The sequence below is a fragment of the Rousettus aegyptiacus genome, unplaced genomic scaffold, assembly GCF_014176215.1.
Source record: "Rousettus aegyptiacus isolate mRouAeg1 unplaced genomic scaffold, mRouAeg1.p scaffold_m13_p_1, whole genome shotgun sequence".
Lineage (NCBI taxonomy): Eukaryota > Metazoa > Chordata > Mammalia > Chiroptera > Pteropodidae > Rousettus > Rousettus aegyptiacus.
In genome coordinates this window covers 145,237,077-145,254,823 of record NW_023416284.1, presented here as the reverse complement: position 1 = coordinate 145,254,823, position 17,747 = coordinate 145,237,077, and the positions used below count along the sequence as shown (strand labels likewise).

Sequence of the window (17,747 nt, the reverse complement as noted above, 5' to 3'; positions counted from 1 at the left end):
CAATCATCATGCTTTGACTACTGGGGATGGTACTTGAATAAAAAGCAGCATATAGAGGTAAGATTGCAAGAAAGAATAGGAAAGCACATTTGGTTGTGCTTCATCTTTAACCAAAAGAGAAAACTGGGAGTCATTCTTCATAGAGCACTCCTCGCCCCCATACCCAGTCCATCACCAAGTTACATCACTTTCACATCAAACTCTTTGAATCTATCTGTTTCTTTCATTGCTGCACAATATCCTCTCTTCTGGACTTCTGCCAAGTCCTGACTGATCCTTTCACTCCTTCCTGCAACATCTTTCTCCACTGGAAGTGGTGATTTGGGGCCACCACTGCTCTTAGCATTAAGCTAATGACCAGATATTGCATTATCATGGCAAATATGACTATGTCTCTGCTCTGTTTAAAATTCTTCTGCACTTTCCCACTGTACTTAATAAAATCCCCAAACCAGCTTCCTCTTGGGCCCTTTTCCCATTCTAACTTCTAGCCGCACCAGCTTTCTTGCTACCCAACACACACAATTTCCTGTTTTAGGGCTTTGAGGCAGGCATGTTTTCAGCCTCGAAAGTTTCTACCCTACCCTAATGTCTGCTCATCTATCAGAATTCAATGTAAGTGTCAATTCTTCTGGGAGGCCCCCCCTTATCTAACCTCAGTCAAGCCACCCTATTATATCTATTAACAGCACTCTCCACTTTTGGCTCAGTTAATAATTATTTTTATATCAGGAGCTGTGCCTGTCTGGTCACACTACAGCCACAGCTCCCTGCCCAGACCCATGAATGTGCTGAACATACTGACCTACAGGCTCAGGTGGTTTAGAGCATGTCACCTGCTGGGCTAGAGACCTAATTTCTGCCTCTGGTGATGAGAGGTTGAGAGGTGAGGTAAGGATGGCATTTCAGGAAGACAACAAGTGTGTGAATCAGGAGAAAGGAATTCTATCTTAATGGCTCTGTTTTTAACTTAGGCCATTGCTGGCAATGTTATTTGCAAAAACATTAGAATGAGATTTTTTTAAAGCTGACTTTTATGTATCAGCCACTTATTTGATTCAATATGAACTGGCTGATGTGATTGTGCCAGTATTTTGAGTTCTATATACAACCTATGATGTGGTTCATGACTAAAGATTCTAATTAAGAAAACATTTGTAAATAGTTTTTTTTCTTTTGGCTTTAATAGAGGTATTTTTTTTTCCTTTGAAGAAACCCTATAAATAGAACTTGGTTTGAGTCTTCTAGTATATACATTTCTTAGTCACCAAAATGGAATAATAGGATTTTAGAATCAAAATGGGCTGAGGAGGTTGAGTAATTAAACAGTCTCCATTCAGAAATGATGAGAGTGAAGCAGGGTGGTTGGTGACTTTCTCAAAGTCACACTAGGCTAGCTTGGATCAAAGCTGGAATCTGACCAGACCTTCTGGATTATAAACCAATATCTTCTTCATTGCTTTACAATCTGGAGTGTATCTTTAATTAGCAGAAAGTAAAACTCCAAGTCAGCAGTTTTTTAGTATTGATGAAGTCATTGTTCTGTGATCTTTTTTAAAGACAAATTTTACCATTTGTCATTCATTGAGCCACATAACCCCGTTTAGCTGCAACCACAAGTCATTGAGTCAAGGGCAGTCCCTGCTGGGCCTTTGCAAATGCAGTAAGTCAAGCAGCTGGTTGTTTACCACCTGCTTATAAAAGGGAAATGCGGTAATTCTAAGAGCCTGGTAACTCATTTATAGTGGACTTTAGAACGCTTCTTATATGTACTTAAATATGGGCGTGTCCGATATTTGGCAAATTTAGTTCAAGCCAAATGACGAGTCACACTCAAGAGCCAAGATAGGCCCAGCTGGGAGGCTGCCCTAGTTTCCTGAGCTTGACCTGGCTGAATTCCCTGCCTCTCCTGGCAGAGCAAGCATTTCCCCTTGCCTCCCTTCCCCTGCCCTCTTAGCTCAAGCTGAGAGCAATGATTATTCAGGTCTTACTGGATCTCAGAGGCGTTCCAGATGAAATTCACAATGAGAATAAAGAGAAGGGGAGAGCCATAGGGCACCCAGCTCTTTCTGATCCCTCAATCTCAAGGAGAGCAACCCTCCCATTTACTTCCGTTTTGTTGATGTTTCTAGTGTAACAGTGTTGCTCTCTCTAAACAAGAAACAGCTTCTTATAATGCCTGCCTTTCATTTGTCATGTATCAACACTAGTGTGTTGAAGTCCAGATAGATAGACCCCGGCCCCATCCAGCTCCGCCACTTGATGTGTAACTTGTTGCAGATCACAGAATTTCTGTGATCCTCAGTTTTCTTTTCGGTAAAATGGGACTGTTGTGATCATTGAGATTAGGGGTGTACTCACAAAAGATGCTCAATAAATGAGGGCTGATGTTTTGTTAATATTAACCAGCTGAATGACCTTGGATGAGCGCCATTAAATTCAATGCTGTATCCTTATTGAGTATATGAGGAAGTTGATCCCAAAGGTCTTTCAAGCCCTTTTCAGCAGTTCTATGCACGGGTCCGCACTCCAAGGCATTCTTGAAAATTGGGAATCTGGCCTTTCTCCCACACATCTTGCCATTTCTCCTTTCTTAGTAGTGACCTAACATCGCCATCAGCATCCCAACCCCCAAGACCCTTTTAGCACTCTCACTTCTTAGGTCGCTGTGGAAGTTGCAGATTGCCTCATTCCCAGGACTTAATCTGTGTCCATTACCCTCAGCCGGGGTCTAGGGGCAGATTTGTCGCAGGAGAAGGGACAGCGAGCTTGAATCCACCGAGGGGCGCACGTGCCTGGAGAGGTGAAGAGAGCGCAGACGTTCCGGCGCCACCAATGGACCAGCCAGCTTTGGCAAACTTCTTGCCCAGCCAGAGCGGCCTTCTCCGCCTAGCGCTAGGAGACGGCTCGCGCGGAGTTGGCACTGGGCAGGGGTAGGTGGCCTCGCCCGCCTGGGAAGGGCTAACTTTGCAGGCACAGGCACCGGATGGAGCCAGAGGCGGCAGGTGCGCTGCCGGGCACCGGGCGACCCCGAACCCGGGCTCCTGGGACCCTTCCACGTCCGGCCCGGGTCTCCGGCCCCCAAGCGGAATCCTGAATCTGCAGTGACACGCCTTTGGGCGCCACCCAGCAGGCCTGGGCGGGTCCTGGTCTGCCTCAAGCCGCGGATCCCGGGGTAATGAGATGCTAATGAGGTGCAAATAAAGCCTCGGCCACGCGCCGAATCCCACACCCTGCCGAACTCCTTGGCGGGGCAGATCCGCCCGCAGTCCGGCTCTCGCTCCGCGCGTCCTCCACTTCCCCTTCCTCCGCCCCCGCCCCCGCCCCCGCCTCCGCCCCCAGCCCCAGCCCCAGCCACAGCCCTTCCACCCGTCTGGCAGGAAGTGGCTCCTCCCGGCTTCGGAGACGCCGGGTAAGTTGTCCTGCTGACCCAGCTATGCGTACCCCTGCCTGCGGGGGGTGGAGGTGGGACTACGCTTCTGGGGAAATGTGACCCACGGCGCTTTAGAGTCCCTCCTGGCCGGTCTGCTCCTTCTCCCCTCGCCCCTGCCCTGCTCAGCCCTTCTCTAGACTTTACGGTCCTGAGTGGAAGTACTCCCTCCACCCCCGCCACCAGTGGTCCAGCTCCTCTCCATCCTTCCCGACCGCTCCAGCCCTCGTACATCCTTTGCCCTGGTATCACCAGGCTGGGTCATTCCCTCTCCGGTAGCTGAGGTCTTCTTTCTACTCCCCCACCCCCGAGAGTCCTTTGCCCTTTCTGATGTTCCATCCGCCCTGGTACAGGCGGCTTGCAGCAGGCGACTTTAACCTTCCCCTGCCTCGTCCTGGCCCGCTGGGCTCTGGCCGGGACCCGTGGGGCGGCCGAGGGGATGGAGGCGTAAAGACCCCAGGGACCAGTGTCCATTGTTGCCACGCACTATCCCTAACTTCCCCAGGGGCAACCTCATTCAACTTACCCTGATTCCTCTCTGTCCCAGCGTGAGAAAGTCCCCTCTTGACACCCCTCGAATTGCGTGGGTGCCCGAGCGAGGGAGAGGGGAACAAAAAGAGGCCTTGTTTGGGGAAATTCCTGGGAAAGCATGCTGGAGTTCACAGGGGATGGGGAGGATCTTGGATATGGGGGTAAGAGGAAACTGGGAGGGGCTAACCCGGTTGCTGTTGCCCCAACGCCTGCCCCCACCGCCCTCGAGGCCCCCTGGAGAAAGCAAGTCACAGGGGAAGTGTTTTAACCACAGTGAGTCAGAAATAGACCCACTGTCAGTCAAAACAGACAACATCATCAGCCTGCTCATTGAGGTACTTTTGGTGATGGGAAGTGGAACCTTTGCAGTTAGAGATTGTCTCCTCCATCTGTCAGAAGGAAATCACGAGTGCTAAGGAGGAAAACTTTGCCCTTGGTGGAAGACACACCCCACACCTATGTGCCACTGAGTCTGTCAAAGGGCACCGGGAACAGGGAGACGTGGGGTGAGATGGGGCAGTATGTGCCCCCAGCAGCTTTGGTTGTAGGTATTTGGCCTGTCTCTGCCTTCACTACAAGGAAAGCTCTCCTGGCCAACCTGCCCTCTCCATGTCTGAGAAATTGCCCCAAGCCCTGCTTTCTGCCCCAGGGATGAAGCAGGGCTAGGAGATCCCTGGACAGGAAGACTGGCTGGAAGCTCTCTGGCTTCTCATGTGTCCTCTGTGCCGAGGACTATTGATTTTTCATTTCCATATTTGGCAGATTTCACTTGCAGTGGAAGGGGTAGCAGCTGTCTCTGGAACAGATCGGGAGTGGGCTGGAATCGAGGAGCAGGGCCAATCAGGGGTGGACCTGAAGCTCCCTGGAGACACCAGCCTGCTTTCCTCTCCTCCCTTTCCTTTTTTCCTTCCTTTCTTCTCACCTTCTATACCCCCTTCTCTCCAGCAGCGAAGTGCCTCTGCCCAGCTGCTCCCTTCCTTGGGAGCCCCAAGGGCCTCCATGGCCTCACCCACCTCCACCAACCCAGCACACGCCCACTTTGAGAGCTTCCTGCAGGCTCAGCTGTGTCAGAATGTGCTGAGCAGTTTCCAGAGGCTATGCCAGGCCCTGGGTCTGGAGCCTGGTGGGGGGCTGCCCCAATACCACAAGATCAAGGCCCAGCTCAACTACTGGAGCGCCAAGTCACTGTGGGCCAAGCTAGACAAGCGAGCAGGCCAGCCTGTCTACCAGCAGGGCCGGGCCTGCCCCAGCACTAAGGTGAATACAATGCCTGGGATGGGGCTTAGAGAATAGGGGGAATCACAGCAGGGGGAGATGATGCCATGCTCACACTGCCTTGTGTGTTCCCAGTGCCTGGTGGTGGGTGCTGGACCTTGTGGTCTGCGGGCTGCTGTGGAGCTGGCACTGCTCGGGGCCCGTGTGGTGCTGGTGGAAAAGCGCACCAAGTTCTCTCGCCACAACGTGCTGCACCTCTGGCCTTTCACCATCCATGACCTTCGGGCACTCGGCGCTAAGAAGTTCTACGGGCGCTTCTGCACAGGCACTCTGGACCACATCAGTGAGTACCACCTGGTGGGCTAGAGGGGTGGCGAGCCTGGGCCTAGAGACAGGCCAGTGAGCGGCCTGCTGGGCCAGCCAAGAGGCTGAGTGGATAAGACTCACTTCATCCAGGTGACCTTTTGGACTCAAGTCTTTTATCTGTAAAATGGGCAGTTGGATGGAGAAATCTCTAAGACTTCCTCTAGCTCTGATAAGGTGCGCCTTGGTGCTTGGGGAGGCTCTGCAGTCCTGGGGTCCCTGTTCTTAATGTCCTTTCCCTTCCAGGCATCCGGCAGCTTCAGCTGCTTTTGTTGAAAGTAGCATTACTACTGGGGGTGGAAATTCACTGGGGTGTCACTTTCACTGGCCTCCAACCCCCTCCCAAAAAGGGTAAGTACTTCTGTGCTCCTGAGAACCCCACCTGCCAAGGACATCTTGGCCTGTGGAAGAAAAAGAGTGGGGTTGGGAGTGATCTGAGTTTCCCTTTCTAATAGTGTGGCCTTGTGCAAACCACTCTGAGCCTCATTTTGAACATTTATTTACATCACTGGCTTGTCCTGGGAAAATAGGGGCCTCTTCAGACTCCTACACCTTTGTGCCTTTCACACCCTCTCCCCCAGGGAGTGGCTGGCGTGCCCAGCTCCAGCCCAAACCCCCCACCCAACTGGCCAGCTATGAATTTGATGTCCTCATCTCTGCTGCTGGAGGTAAATTCGTCCCTGAAGGTGAGTGATCACTTCCCTAGAATTCAGCATCTTGGGCTCCTCCTGGGCCTTTGTAGGCCCTTATATCCCTCATCCTCCTGTCATTCTCCACCTGCCCCCACATCTAGGCTTCACAGTTAGAGAAATGCGTGGCAAGCTGGCCATTGGCATCACAGTCAACTTCGTGAACAGACGCACTGTGGAAGAGACACAGGTGCCTGAGATCAGTGGTGTGGCCAGGATCTACAACCAGAGCTTCTTCCAGAGCCTGCTCAAAGCCACAGGTCAGGATCCTTCTTACAGGGGCTCCCTCCCTCTGCCTGACTGAGGGCTGGTTCCTGCCTCTCCCATCTGCCTAGACCTGTCCTCAGTCCAAGGAATCTTGGCAGCAAAGAATCCCTAGGGATTCAGCAGGCACAACCCCACTTTGACACCCAGCATGACAAGTCTTAGAAATCTCTCACAAAAGGCATGAGATTTTACTTTGTGCTTCTTCATGTATGCTTTAATATAGAAATGACATAAATTCAAGGTGAAAGTGGTACTTCAAGAAGCTGCTCTATGTTTACTTTGGCTTCAAACCGCCACGCCCCCTGGGGTGTACACGCCTTAGTTTGAGAAGCCAGTCTGTTGTCCATTAGCATGTGACCATGTGGATGGAGTAAGTCTTCCAGCTGCCACGTCACCCAAATTTCTTTGTTCCATGTCCTCAGACTTCCTGGGTCTGGGACAGATGGTCCATTGTGCCATCAGAATTCGTGGCCCCCTGTGTGTGGGACACCCACTGTAGTCTCAGCTGTGATCCCAGCTATCAGAGGTTAGGCGTGGCCAGGGTGTTTGAAGAGGTAACACATAATACGGGAACACATCTCCTGTCCTTTGCCCTGTCCCCCCAGGCATTGATCTGGAAAACATTGTATACTACAAGGATGACACCCACTACTTTGTGATGACAGCCAAGAAGCAGTGCCTGCTGCGGCTGGGGGTGCTGCGTCAGGTAAGGCCAGGCCCAGGCAGGGAGGGCCTGGGCGGCTGGCCCTGGGAGGTGGAGGCCAGGCCTGGACACAGTTTGTAACCCCCACCCAACCCCGGGTGTGCCCTGACCTTTCTTCCACCTCAACCGGCTCCTCTCCCTTGAGATTTACATGGCAACCTGAATCATATTCTGGGCTAAAAACCTTACACCAGCCACAGGACTACAAATGTAAATTCCATGAGGGCAGGGGTTTTGTCTCTGTCTCTGTTGCTGGCTGATTATTCCCATGCCTAGAATGGTATCTGGTGTGTGTATGCTGAGTGAACTAATTGAACACCTACTCTGTGGTAGGCCCTGTCTTGAGAGCTTTATGTGCATTTTCTCACCCAATTATAATAGTGTGGCCTTGTGGTAGAGGTGAAAAACCTAAAGCTCTGAGAAGTGCAGTGACTTGTCCAAAGGAAGTGTATGACAACAGTAAAGGCTCTGGGCCTAGGGGGCAGGGTGGGGCTTAGGACCCCCTGCAGCAGGGTGAGTGCTGAGGAAGGGGCTTGAGCTTGAGAAGCAAGACATTCAAATTCTAGGCCTATCTTAGCCTTCGGCTGCTATGTAGTCTGGAGAAGCCCTTTCTTGGGGCCTTAACATGTTCACCTTCTACAATCCAAGGGGATGGGACTGGTTCTCATTTGTTGGCCATGTAGGACTGGCCGGAGACCGACCGGCTGCTGGGCAGTGCCAACGTGGTACCTGAGGCTCTGCAGCACTTTGCCCGGGCAGCTGCTGACTTTGCCACCCACGGCAAGCTTGGGAAGCTGGAATTTGCCCTGGATGCCCATGGACGGCCTGATGTCTCTGCTTTTGACTTCACAAGCATGATGCGGGCAGAGAGCTCTGCCCGTGTGCAGGAGAAGAATGGTGCCCGTCTGCTGCTGGGGCTGGTGGGGGACTGCCTGGTGGAGGTGAGGGAGTAGGATCAGGATTCTCTGATTGGGGGAGGGGGAGAGGGAGAGGGCTCTCCGGTGCTTCAAGAAACAGGACTCTTTATAAGGAGGCACAGGGGTTCCATGGCTGGGAAGAAGGAGAGAAAAGGGTTTTGCTTGTTATAGGGAAGAGCTGAGGGCTACTTGGTGTGCCGAAGGGCCCCATCTGCTATGACCTTAGGGGCATCTGGGCTTGGACACTCCTGTTGGACTCTCACTGAGCTATTTCCTACTCTTCTGACCCTGCAGCCCTTCTGGCCCCTGGGCACTGGAGTGGCCAGAGGCTTCTTGGCAGCCTTTGATGCCGCCTGGATGGTGAAGCGATGGGCAGAGGGCACTGGGCCCCTAGAAGTACTGGCAGAACGGTGAGGCCTAAGTTAGGGGGTGGGGTGGGGCAGGGCTGGATACAGGACAGGGGGCAGGCAGAGGGTGGGAGGTGCTAGGCGAATAGATGGGGTCATGGAAAAGAGAACAAAAGAAATGCCAGGAAGTTCTTGAGGGGTAAGTGTTGATGGATATGCTCTGACTCATGTCCCTGCCCACCTTCATCCTCACACCTCACCACCCCCGCTCCAGTGAGAGCCTGTACCAACTCCTGTCACAGACATCACCGGAAAACATGCACCGCAATGTGGCCCAGTATGGGCTGGATCCAGCCACCCGCTACCCCAACCTGAACCTCCAGGCTGTGTCCCCCAATCAGGTCAGAACCCCCTGACACCTCCACCAGCCTTACATAATTAGCCACCCTTCTTCAGGTTGGGCCTTCCCTCCAGACCTGCCTCTGGGTGAGCCCTGCCCAAGGCCGGCCCCTTCCCCATGGGCTATAGGGGTGTGTGATCAGCCTGCTTCGAGACCTGAAATGGGCTCTCTTAGGTACAAGACCTATATGATGTGGTGGCCAAGGAGCCAGTGCACAAGAGTGACAAGACAGACTCAGGAAAGCTGGCCACCAGTAAGTAGGCCTTTTTTCAGGGCCACATCCAAAATATTTACCAACCAATGAGGTACAAGCACCAAGTAATAGAACAGCTGCAGCCTCGGGATGGGAGCAGGGTGCTCGGAGCATTATTGGATGGTAGGGATGTTTGGGGCATCCTGGGGAGTGGAGGGGCAGCGGAGCACTCAGCAGCAACCGTTTGCCAATCTGTGTGGAAGTATTTCAGTATTTCAACAACCGCTGCATCCATAGCAGGTAAATGGCAGCCATGCTGCCCTGTTCTCGGCTGTTCTGCCTGACCTCTTCCAGGCTGGTAGACTCCAAACCTGCCTTTTCTTTGAGCCTCTGGGCCCCCCTTGCCTGCTGCCTTCTGTGTGGCTAGCAGTAATTTCACTTTATTCACTCCATTTATTCCCCCCGAAAAAGATCTTTTTAAGATGAGAAAATCAGGATAAAGGAGTTACTGCTGTAAGAGGTTGGGGCCCCAGTAGGGGTGGCGCCCTGCCTCCACCTCCCATACTGACCCCACACCCAGCAGCTGGGCTCTCTGTGAGCCAGGGGGCTTAGGCACAGCACAACCTCCTTTCCCAGGGTCGGTGTGCACCCAAGAGGAGCTGCTACGCTGGTGTCAGGAGCAGACAGCTGGATATCCTGGTGTTCATGTCACCAATCTTTCATCCTCATGGGCCGATGGGCTGGCCCTGTGTGCCCTGGTGAACCGGCTGCAGCCTGGCCTACTGTGAGTTGCAAATTAGGAACAGGGGTCCCTGGAAGACCATAACCTCTCTTTCCTACCTCTATCCATCCCTTTGCTTCAGGCAGTAGAATGGTGGGGAGGCCACTATGTAGGAATTAGCACACCCAGTTGAGTCCCAGTGCCACCAAGTCACTTCGCCTCCTAAAAGATAGTAGTCCTGCCTCACTCTGCCTTCAAATCTTGTAGGAATCAAATGCATTTAATAGGGACAACTTTGTCAGTGGTAGCGACCCACCCCCTCCCCCAAGGCCAGAAAGTAGGGGGTTTTAGCATAGGAAATAAAAACCCTTCGTGCCCTCTCCTCCCTTTGCACTTCCCCAGCCTTTCCTGCAGTTCCTCTGCTACTGCTCTCTACTTACCCTCTCCCGCTTTGATGGAGTCAGGTTCTAGTCTCCCATTGGCTTCTCTTCCTGATACCCTGCAGGGAACCCTCAGAGCTGCAGGGCATGGGGGCTCTGGAAGCGACTGCTTGGGCACTGAAGATGGCAGAGCATGAACTTGGCATCACACCTGTGTTGTCTGCACAGGCAGTGGTGGCAGGAAGCGACCCACTAGGCCTCATCGCCTACCTCAGCCACTTCCACAGTGCCTTCAAGGGCACACCCCATAACCCAGGTGACCTAGAGGGTAGTGGTGGTAAAGTGGTGTGCATGTGAGAGAGAGAGACAGAGACACAGAGACAGACAGACACAGGGAGGGAGGAGAGGGTACCCTGAGGGACAGCCTGGGAGAGGTGTCCTTTTGGGCTAGAGTGTAGCTATCTATTCCAGGGGCACAGTATCTACCCTGACACCCCAATTCTCCCTGCAGGTCCTGTCAGCCAAGGCTCTCCAGGAACCTCCAGTGCTGTACTATTCCTTGGCAAACTGCAGAGGACCCTGCAACGGACCCGGGCCCAGGTGGAGTCTGGGCAGGGTTAGGGCTGAGCAGTGGCTTCCTGGTGGTAGGGGGTAGTCCCTGGGGTGATTGGAAGGACATTGAGAATGGGGGAAGGGGGGAACTGGGGACTCAGAGCCCCATGCTGAGTGTAGAACTTGTTACAGGAAAATGGGGAGGACGCAGGTGGCAAGAAGCCACGCCTGGAGGTAAATGCCTGCCCTATGTTCTGTCTCCTTCCCCAGGTCTTGCTCCCCAATCCAGGTCCAATCCTGTACACTTCCTTCCCCATGCAGGCTCTCTTCCGGCCCTTTCTATTCATCTGTACACATTAACTCCCCAGCTGATCCTTTCTACCTCCTGGCCTGAGCACTTAATCTTCTTAGGTAGAGGCTGAGACCCCAAATACCGAAGAGCCACCTGTCTCAGAGCCTGGTGTACCCTTGACACCCCCATTGCAACACCAGGAGGTGAGAACGGAGGCCCTGTCTGTAGGCAGAGACTTGGGGAGGGAAGGAGAGGGCGATTTCGGGGATACTGAAGAACTTTGCAGCTGGCCTTGACTTTAGCTGACCCTCTGGCTTGGGGATTGGTGCAGGCTGGTGCCGAGGACCTATGTGCACTTTGTGGAGAACACCTTTATATCCTGGAACGCCTGTGTGCCGATGGTTGTTTCTATCACCGGAGCTGCTTCCGCTGCCATATCTGTGAGGCCACGTTGTGGCCAGGTGGCTACGGGCAGCACTCAGGAGATGGTGAGTAGGTCCTTGAGGTCTCCAAAAGGACTCTGGGCCCGGCCCTGCCTGGAGCCAAGGAGTTTGAAGGTAGAGGGGAACTGGAGTGCTGGGCATGAGGTGGAAACAGGCTCACGATGGCTCTTTAATACCCTGAGCTTAGATCTTCTCGGTCTATTCCAAAACCCCAAATGTGGGGTTTTGTGGAGGCTAGTAGAAATTCATCTACAAATCCAGAGTCCTGTCACTTCTACCTTCCCTAATAAACTGAGTCTCCAGGCATTGGGCTGCCAAAATATGATGTCTCTACCCGCTTTCTACCCTTCCCAGGACATTTCTACTGCCTCCAGCACCTGCCCCAGCCAGTCCACAAAGAGGATGGCAGTGACAGAGGCCCTCAGAGTCAGGTAGAAGCTGTGAATGTGTGTGTTGGGGTGGAAATGAGGAAAGGGGTCTCTCTTAGCCCAGAGGAGTTTGTCAGGGGTAAGTGAATGTTCTCCTGTACTAGAATGTAAGCTCCACAAATGCAGGGACTTCTATCTTATTTCATTTATTGCTGTAGCCCAAGTATCTAGAACACAGCCTTACACTGTCCAGTAAAATGGTGTAAATGAATGAATTCCAGGGCCTACATCTATCTAAAGGAGCAGCCTCAACCCCACACTGGGCGGTCACTGACCAGACCACATGGTGGCTTTTCTAGGACCTCCCTACACTGGGTGAGACTGACATGCCATCGAGCCCCTCGACTCCCGTGGCCTCCCAGGAGGGAGCCATTCCTGTCCCAAGCCCTAGCCAGCCCACCCGTCGGCTGATCCGTCTCTCCAGCCCAGAACGCCAGCGGTTGTCCTCCCTTAATCTGACCCCTGACCCGGAAATGGAGCCTCCACCCAAGCCCCCCCGCAGCTGCTCTGCCTTGGCACGCCAAGCCCTGGAGGGCAGCTTTGTGGGATGGGGAGTGCCAGTCCAGAGCCCTCAAGGTAACTGCTCTTCAGACCCAGGGAGAGGTTGGAGTGGGTAGTACTGAGATTTCTGAAGGGGAATGCCGGGGAATAGAAAGAAGATTGTGGGTATCCTGGGCCATGTCTACTTTTTCTCTGCTCAGTTCTTATGGCCATGGAGAAGGAAGAAAGGAGTCCCTCCTCCAGTGAAGAGGAAGAAGAGGAAGAGGAAGATGTAGCTTTGGACTCAGATATGGAACAGGCGAGTGAAAGGAACCTGGCCACCTCTTCTGTCGAAACCAGCACTCATCCACCAAATCTACCCCATCCCCTTCCATAGGAGAAAGCTACAGCTCACTCCCTCCTCTGAGCCCTGCTCTTGGAAGATCTCACCCAGTCTTACTCTTTCATGTCTCTAAGTCTCCATCTTTCCTATCAGAACTTACCCCACTTCCAGCCCAGGTCTTTTTTGGCCCCTTCCAAACAAAGCTTCCCCAACCCCTATCTACCAGGAGGCCAAGCCATAGGCCTGACTGGTCTGACCCTGCCACAGGCTCTGCTGACCTTGGCCAAGAACTCAGGCACCATGGACAAGTACCCAACATGGCGGCGGACTCTGCTGCGCCGTGCTAAGGAGGAGGAGATGAAGAGGTTCTGCAAGGCCCAGGTGAGCCCTAGGGGTTCCCAGAAGTTCTGATGGGGTTAGAGCTCCTCCAGTGCTCCATTCTTGAGCAATCCAGTCTCCTGGGCCTCTTGTCTTGTACCCCTCAGGCCATCCAGCGACGACTAAATGAGATTGAGGTGGCTCTGAGGGAGCTGGAGGCCGAGGGAAAGAAGCTGGAGCTGGCCTTGAGGAACCAGAGCAGTGAGTGAGGACAGGGGAGGGACACCCCTCTGCCTCTTATGACTGTGTTCAGCCCCCAGCAGTCTCTCAAACCACCAGGCTCTGGGCCATAGCATGTTCCACTCCTCAGGCCCAAGACTCCTATGACCCTGGTTGGAGGCCTCCTGACCACCCTTCACCCTTCTTCCTTCTTATCAGGTTCCCCAGAACAGCAAAAGGCACTGTGGCTAGGACAGCTGCTACAGCTTGTTCAGAAGAAAAACAGCCTAGTGGCTGAGGAGGCTGAGCTCATGATCACGTAAGGGGCATGGGGAAGTGATAGGGGCTTGTGAGCCAGGCCCCAGCTAGGTCCTTGGGCACAGCTGTGCTTCTTCTATCCCTGCCCTCCACAGGGTACAGGAGCTAAACCTAGAGGAGAAACAGTTGCAGCTGGACCAGGAGCTGCGAGGCTACATGAACAGGGAAGGTATGCGGATGTGGGGAGGCAGAAATCATGGGGCTGGGATTTGCATGAGTTTTGTGATCTCAGATACCAAGCAAGCAACCCAGTCCTCTACTTCTGAGGCAATTCAGTAGGAAGCCAGAGGATTGGGCTCCAAGCCCCTACTCTGCCTTCAGTTCGATCAGGGCTGCACATTTGGGCCCTGACGCAGAATTTCCTTTTAAAATAGTGCTGCTATGAAACAATGCTAGAAAACCACTGGTATTGACAAATCTAATTTCATAGATAGGAAACAAGGATTGGGTTATAGAAGTCATATAGGCCAGGATTAGACTGTGCCTCTCCCGTCTCCCTAACCAGTTCTCTATTCTCTAAACTTCATCTTCTCCCTTCAGAAAGCCTAAAAACAGTTGCAGATCGGCAGGCAGAAGACCAGATCCTGAGGAAGCTGTTGGATGTGGTGAACCAGAGAGATGCCCTTATCCGCTTCCAGGAGGAGAGGAGGCTCAGTGAGCTGGCCTCAGGGCCAGGGGCCCAAGGCTAGAAGAGGGTGGGCTGCTTGCCTTCTTCCCTACAAAACCACCTTAACCCAGAACGGTGCCACCATGCTCATCGGGGCTGCCTGGGCGAAGGCTTCACTGTTTATAATAAAAATGTGTCTTCTATAAACAGGGTGTAGGCTGTCTACAAGTGGAAGGTGGGGAGTATGCAGGGAGAGCAGAAGATGTATAGGAACCTGAAGGTCTACATTGTGATAATCAGACGGACCTTTGATCCTAATCACTGCCTCTACAAAGAAAAAGGCAGAGCCACAAAAGTGTCAAGCTTTATTAATCTTCAGTCTTGTCCCCCTCCTGATGTAATAGGAACAGGGCTGGCTCAAACTCTGGGCCCAGGTTCTGGGCCTCTCTTGCCCTTCCCAGCACATGTTGGAGCTCGGCCCGCGCCCTACACAAGCCCTTGGCCTCCTGCAAGTGGAAGAGGTAGACTGCTCCCACTCCTAACACAAGTCCTACACTGAGGGTCCAGAGCAGTATGGCAACTTCCCTGATGCCTCCTTCAGCCACCAGAGCACTCAGCACTGCCAGGATAAGCAGCCCTAGACCAATCATGTAGGTAGCAAAGGAGGCCCACCAACGAGCTTGAGCCACTCCCAGGTCCAGCTCTGTACAGGCCTCCCTCAGCACACTGATCAATGGTGACCTCTCTGCTGGTCCTAGAACAAGGCAGGGGAGTGAGGCAGGAGGGTCAAAGTGGAAGGACTAGCTTGTGGTAGGGAAAAACAAGGGAGAGGGTGGGGATGACTTACCATGGGTAGGGCTGGGGTTGTGCTGGGGTGGGCTGTGTCTCACACAAAGAGTAGCCATCAGGGCCTCATGATCAGAGAGGGGGGTGCCACTGTGAGGGTCATGGCCTGTCGTAGTTTTGAGAGTCTTACAGGAGATACAGAACCCAGAAACTGCCTAGGAAAAGTAAGGGCCGAAGAGAAACTTATCCCAGAGAACCAGCTCCTGGCTATCCCATTCTCTAATCATCAGTGAAATAAGATTTAGTCTAGCTGGACAAAGGGTCAGCACAGGCTGGTGAGAGATAAAGAGACACAGTGAGTGGAGGCATGTTGGGGGAAGAGGCCTGACCTTATAAAGCACATAGTCGATGCGGATGCCACAGGGAAACGGCTCCAGCTCCTGCTGGTTGACATAGCAGTTCTCGGGTACCATTGTACAGCCTTCTTCAGAGCCCTAGGTAAATAGTTGGCTTGTGCTAGGATGTAGAGGAAGGAGAATGGAGAGAAACTGGAGGTGTCGGTGGGGAAATACTCAGGCAGGTCCTCACCTTGAAGTCCTGGGTCTCGAGGTAGGCATCATGCAGCCCTGTCCACTCCTTTAGCAAGCGGAAGCCTAGGTCTTTCGGGTGCAAGTTGAGGTCCCCACACAATAGAATCACGTCAGCCTTCTTAGATGTATGGCTGGGGGAACCAAGTTAATAAGGCAAGGAGTCTTCCCTTGCCAGCTCTGCACCTGTAAGTGGGGCCTTGGCAACCCCTCAGCCCCTGGACCCCAGCCCACATCCCTAGTCAATCCCAGGCTCACACACTGGATGAAATGGGCCAGTTCCCAGGCTTGGGCCACACGATGTGCTAGGTAGATATCCTTCTGTCGATTATACTCGGCATGGAGCTGAGCAAGATAGATGAGATTACAGCAGATGAAACTGAAGGGCCCAGGGGCAGGTCTAAGTCAAGCTTACATCTGTCACTTAGCATGGTACTTGATAAAAAATGGGTGAAGCTTGCCTACTGACCTTAAGAGATCCTGCTGCTCAACACCTCACCCCACACAGCCCAGCTAAAGGAGTCCCATCTCTCCCTCCCCTAAGCACTGCCAGCTTAAGCACTGCTAGCTACACTCACATGGGTCACATAGGCATTGAGTACCAGTCCACTTAGATGGAACACCAGCAGCCCCACAGCCTTCCCAGAGAACCAGTCACCATGATGGACCTGCAGTTAGGAGGGGACAGGAACTCAGGAACTGCTACCCTTTCTGTTCATCCTCTTCAACCCCAGTAAAGCTGCCTCCTTTACTCTGTTGGTGGAGGTGGGGTGGGGAAGGGAGGTGGAAGAGGTGAGAGATCAGGCTTACCATGTAGGGGTAGCCATTGAGGGTGTAGACATGCTGGGTGAATTCCTGTATTGGGTGTTTGGAGAAGACACAGAGGCCACTGCCAATGATGCCGCTGAAAGAAAAGTTCCAACTGATAGCCAGAGCAGGAAGAGAAAGCCCCAGTCCTCTACCCTTCTCATTTCCCAGTGCTCATTAGCTACTTTTTTCTCTCTCTGCTGCTGGACCAGGCCCACAACACAGCTAAAAGCAACAACCTGTGTGGGATGGTAGGGTGACCTGACAACAAGGCAGAAGAGCTAGGATCTTCCTGGTTCCACCCTCTCCTGCTCCCACAGAGGAAAGCATGCTGGGGAGAGAGAGACAAGGATGCAGGCTGGAAAGGGAAGGGCTGACAGGCCCAAAGAGCTTCCAGGTCTGAGACAGGGTTCCAGATCAGTAGGATTCTCACCTCCTGAAATAGTGTGCTGCTGGGTAGGTGGGTAACAGCTTCTGTCTCAGGTACTGGAAGTCTTGCTCACTCCACACCTGGGAGAAAGGGTGAGGCTGCCTGCCTGACCATTCCCCCAAAGGAACGGTCTCTTCCTGCACACCAGCCACCCCTCCTCCCAAGGTCCCAAATCAGTTCCATACAGCCCACCTCCTCCAGCAGGACAAGGTCGAAGCTCTCCATGTTTAGAAAGTTCCCCAAGCGCTTCATGCGGTCGGCTCGGTGCTTGCTAAGGTAGGGAATGCCCCTGGGAACAGAAGGGACGAGGAGGTGACTGCTGGGGTTCTTAACCCTCCGCACACCACTGGAGCTGGGGTCAGGTGTGAGCCTTGGAGGTGCAGGTTCCTCCCACACGCTGAGATTTTAGGACAGGGAAGAGCCGTGGCCGGAATGTTAGGAAGCGAATGACTGTGCGGGTGCGAGAGGTACTGTGCACTCCACCGGCTCACTCACCAGCAGTTGAGGTTAAAAACCCTCAGTCGCAGGGAGAAGTTGGGCTTCATGGCAGGGGCGCTCCGGGCACGGGACTGCTCTTCCGTCCCAGTGACTTGCGGCGGCCGGGACGGTCGCGGGCTGGCGTTAGCTCCTCCCCGGGCGGTGCGCACAGGTGGTCGGCCCCGCCCCCGCGCTCCCCGGAAGGCCGTGGTCCCCAAGCCCGCGCAGCTCAGGCCCAGGGCTGAGGCGCGCAGGCCCGGACCGACTCCCGCGTTACCCGGGCAACCGGTCCGCTGGTCCCAGCTGGCTGCCCGCCACGCCGGAAAGGATGTCTGCGGCGAGATTTGGGAGCTGACGGAAGGCGAGGGCCGCCCCCAGCGGGCCCGGACAGGCGGCGAACAGGGCTGAGGCACGCGGGGCGCTGGGCTCCCCGTTCCTCTGCTCTGAAGCTCGTCCCAGACCGCGGCCGCCTGCGGGCCCTCGCCCACTTCCCCTCCAGCTCCA

The 17,747-nt window shown here is 53.7% G+C and overlaps 2 protein-coding genes across 4 annotated transcripts; one reads left to right on the top strand and one right to left on the bottom strand.

The window, feature by feature from the left end:
- The first annotated feature begins 3,335 nt into the window (after positions 1-3,335).
- Positions 3,336-14,363, top strand: MICAL1 (microtubule associated monooxygenase, calponin and LIM domain containing 1). 3 transcript variants are annotated; one of them, XM_036220758.1, is made up of 25 exons: positions 3,336-3,412; positions 4,907-5,218; positions 5,312-5,519; positions 5,786-5,890; positions 6,121-6,225; positions 6,333-6,488; positions 7,101-7,201; positions 7,882-8,139; positions 8,410-8,525; positions 8,737-8,863; positions 9,037-9,115; positions 9,692-9,839; positions 10,282-10,472; positions 10,668-10,756; positions 10,901-10,942; positions 11,120-11,203; positions 11,332-11,488; positions 11,798-11,874; positions 12,171-12,447; positions 12,573-12,670; positions 12,962-13,075; positions 13,180-13,273; positions 13,451-13,550; positions 13,645-13,718; positions 14,090-14,355. In XM_036220758.1, the coding sequence occupies exons 2-25, from the start codon at positions 4,961-4,963 to the stop codon at positions 14,236-14,238; spliced, it is 3,207 nt and encodes a 1,068-aa protein (XP_036076651.1). In that variant the 5' UTR covers positions 3,336-3,412; positions 4,907-4,960; the 3' UTR covers positions 14,239-14,355. The 3 variants fall into 3 exon arrangements, with proteins under 3 accessions (XP_036076651.1, XP_036076653.1, XP_016015694.2); XM_036220760.1 differs by having other exon boundaries at positions 3,370-3,412; positions 4,910-5,218; XM_016160208.2 differs by lacking the exon at positions 3,336-3,412 and having other exon boundaries at positions 4,628-5,218; positions 14,090-14,363.
- A 141-nt stretch (positions 14,364-14,504) lies between these two features.
- Positions 14,505-17,698, bottom strand: SMPD2 (sphingomyelin phosphodiesterase 2). The gene is made up of 10 exons (XM_016160209.2): positions 17,262-17,698; positions 16,959-17,055; positions 16,770-16,846; positions 16,340-16,433; positions 16,108-16,197; positions 15,792-15,874; positions 15,531-15,663; positions 15,332-15,436; positions 15,004-15,157; positions 14,505-14,910 (listed from the first exon to the last, which is right to left on the bottom strand). Exons 1-10 carry the CDS (start codon positions 17,309-17,311, stop codon positions 14,525-14,527), a joined length of 1,269 nt encoding a protein of 422 aa, XP_016015695.1. The 5' UTR covers positions 17,312-17,698; the 3' UTR covers positions 14,505-14,524.
- Positions 17,699-17,747: the final 49 nt, after the last annotated feature.

What these genes read in the sequence shown, in the direction of transcription:
- SMPD2 (XM_016160209.2), bottom strand. Translation starts at nt 17,311, where the DNA reads ATGAAGCCCAACTTCTCCCTGCGACTGAGGGTTTTTAACCTCAACTGC. An exon ending in GTTTTTAACCTCAACTGCTG is followed by an intron (nt 17,056 to 17,261) that starts GTGAGTGAGCCG and finishes TTCTGTTCCCAG; the next exon opens with GGGCATTCCCTACCTTAGCA. An exon ending in GCAGCACACTATTTCAGGAG is followed by an intron (nt 16,434 to 16,769) that starts GTGAGAATCCTA and finishes CTTTTCTTTCAG; the next exon opens with CGGCATCATTGGCAGTGGCC.
- MICAL1 (XM_016160208.2), top strand. Translation starts at nt 4,673, where the DNA reads ATGTGTCCTCTGTGCCGAGGACTATTGATTTTTCATTTCCATATTTGG. An exon ending in GGGCCTGCCCCAGCACTAAG is followed by an intron (nt 5,219 to 5,311) that starts GTGAATACAATG and finishes GTGTGTTCCCAG; the next exon opens with TGCCTGGTGGTGGGTGCTGG. An exon ending in CGGGCAGCACTCAGGAGATG is followed by an intron (nt 11,489 to 11,797) that starts GTGAGTAGGTCC and finishes TACCCTTCCCAG; the next exon opens with GACATTTCTACTGCCTCCAG.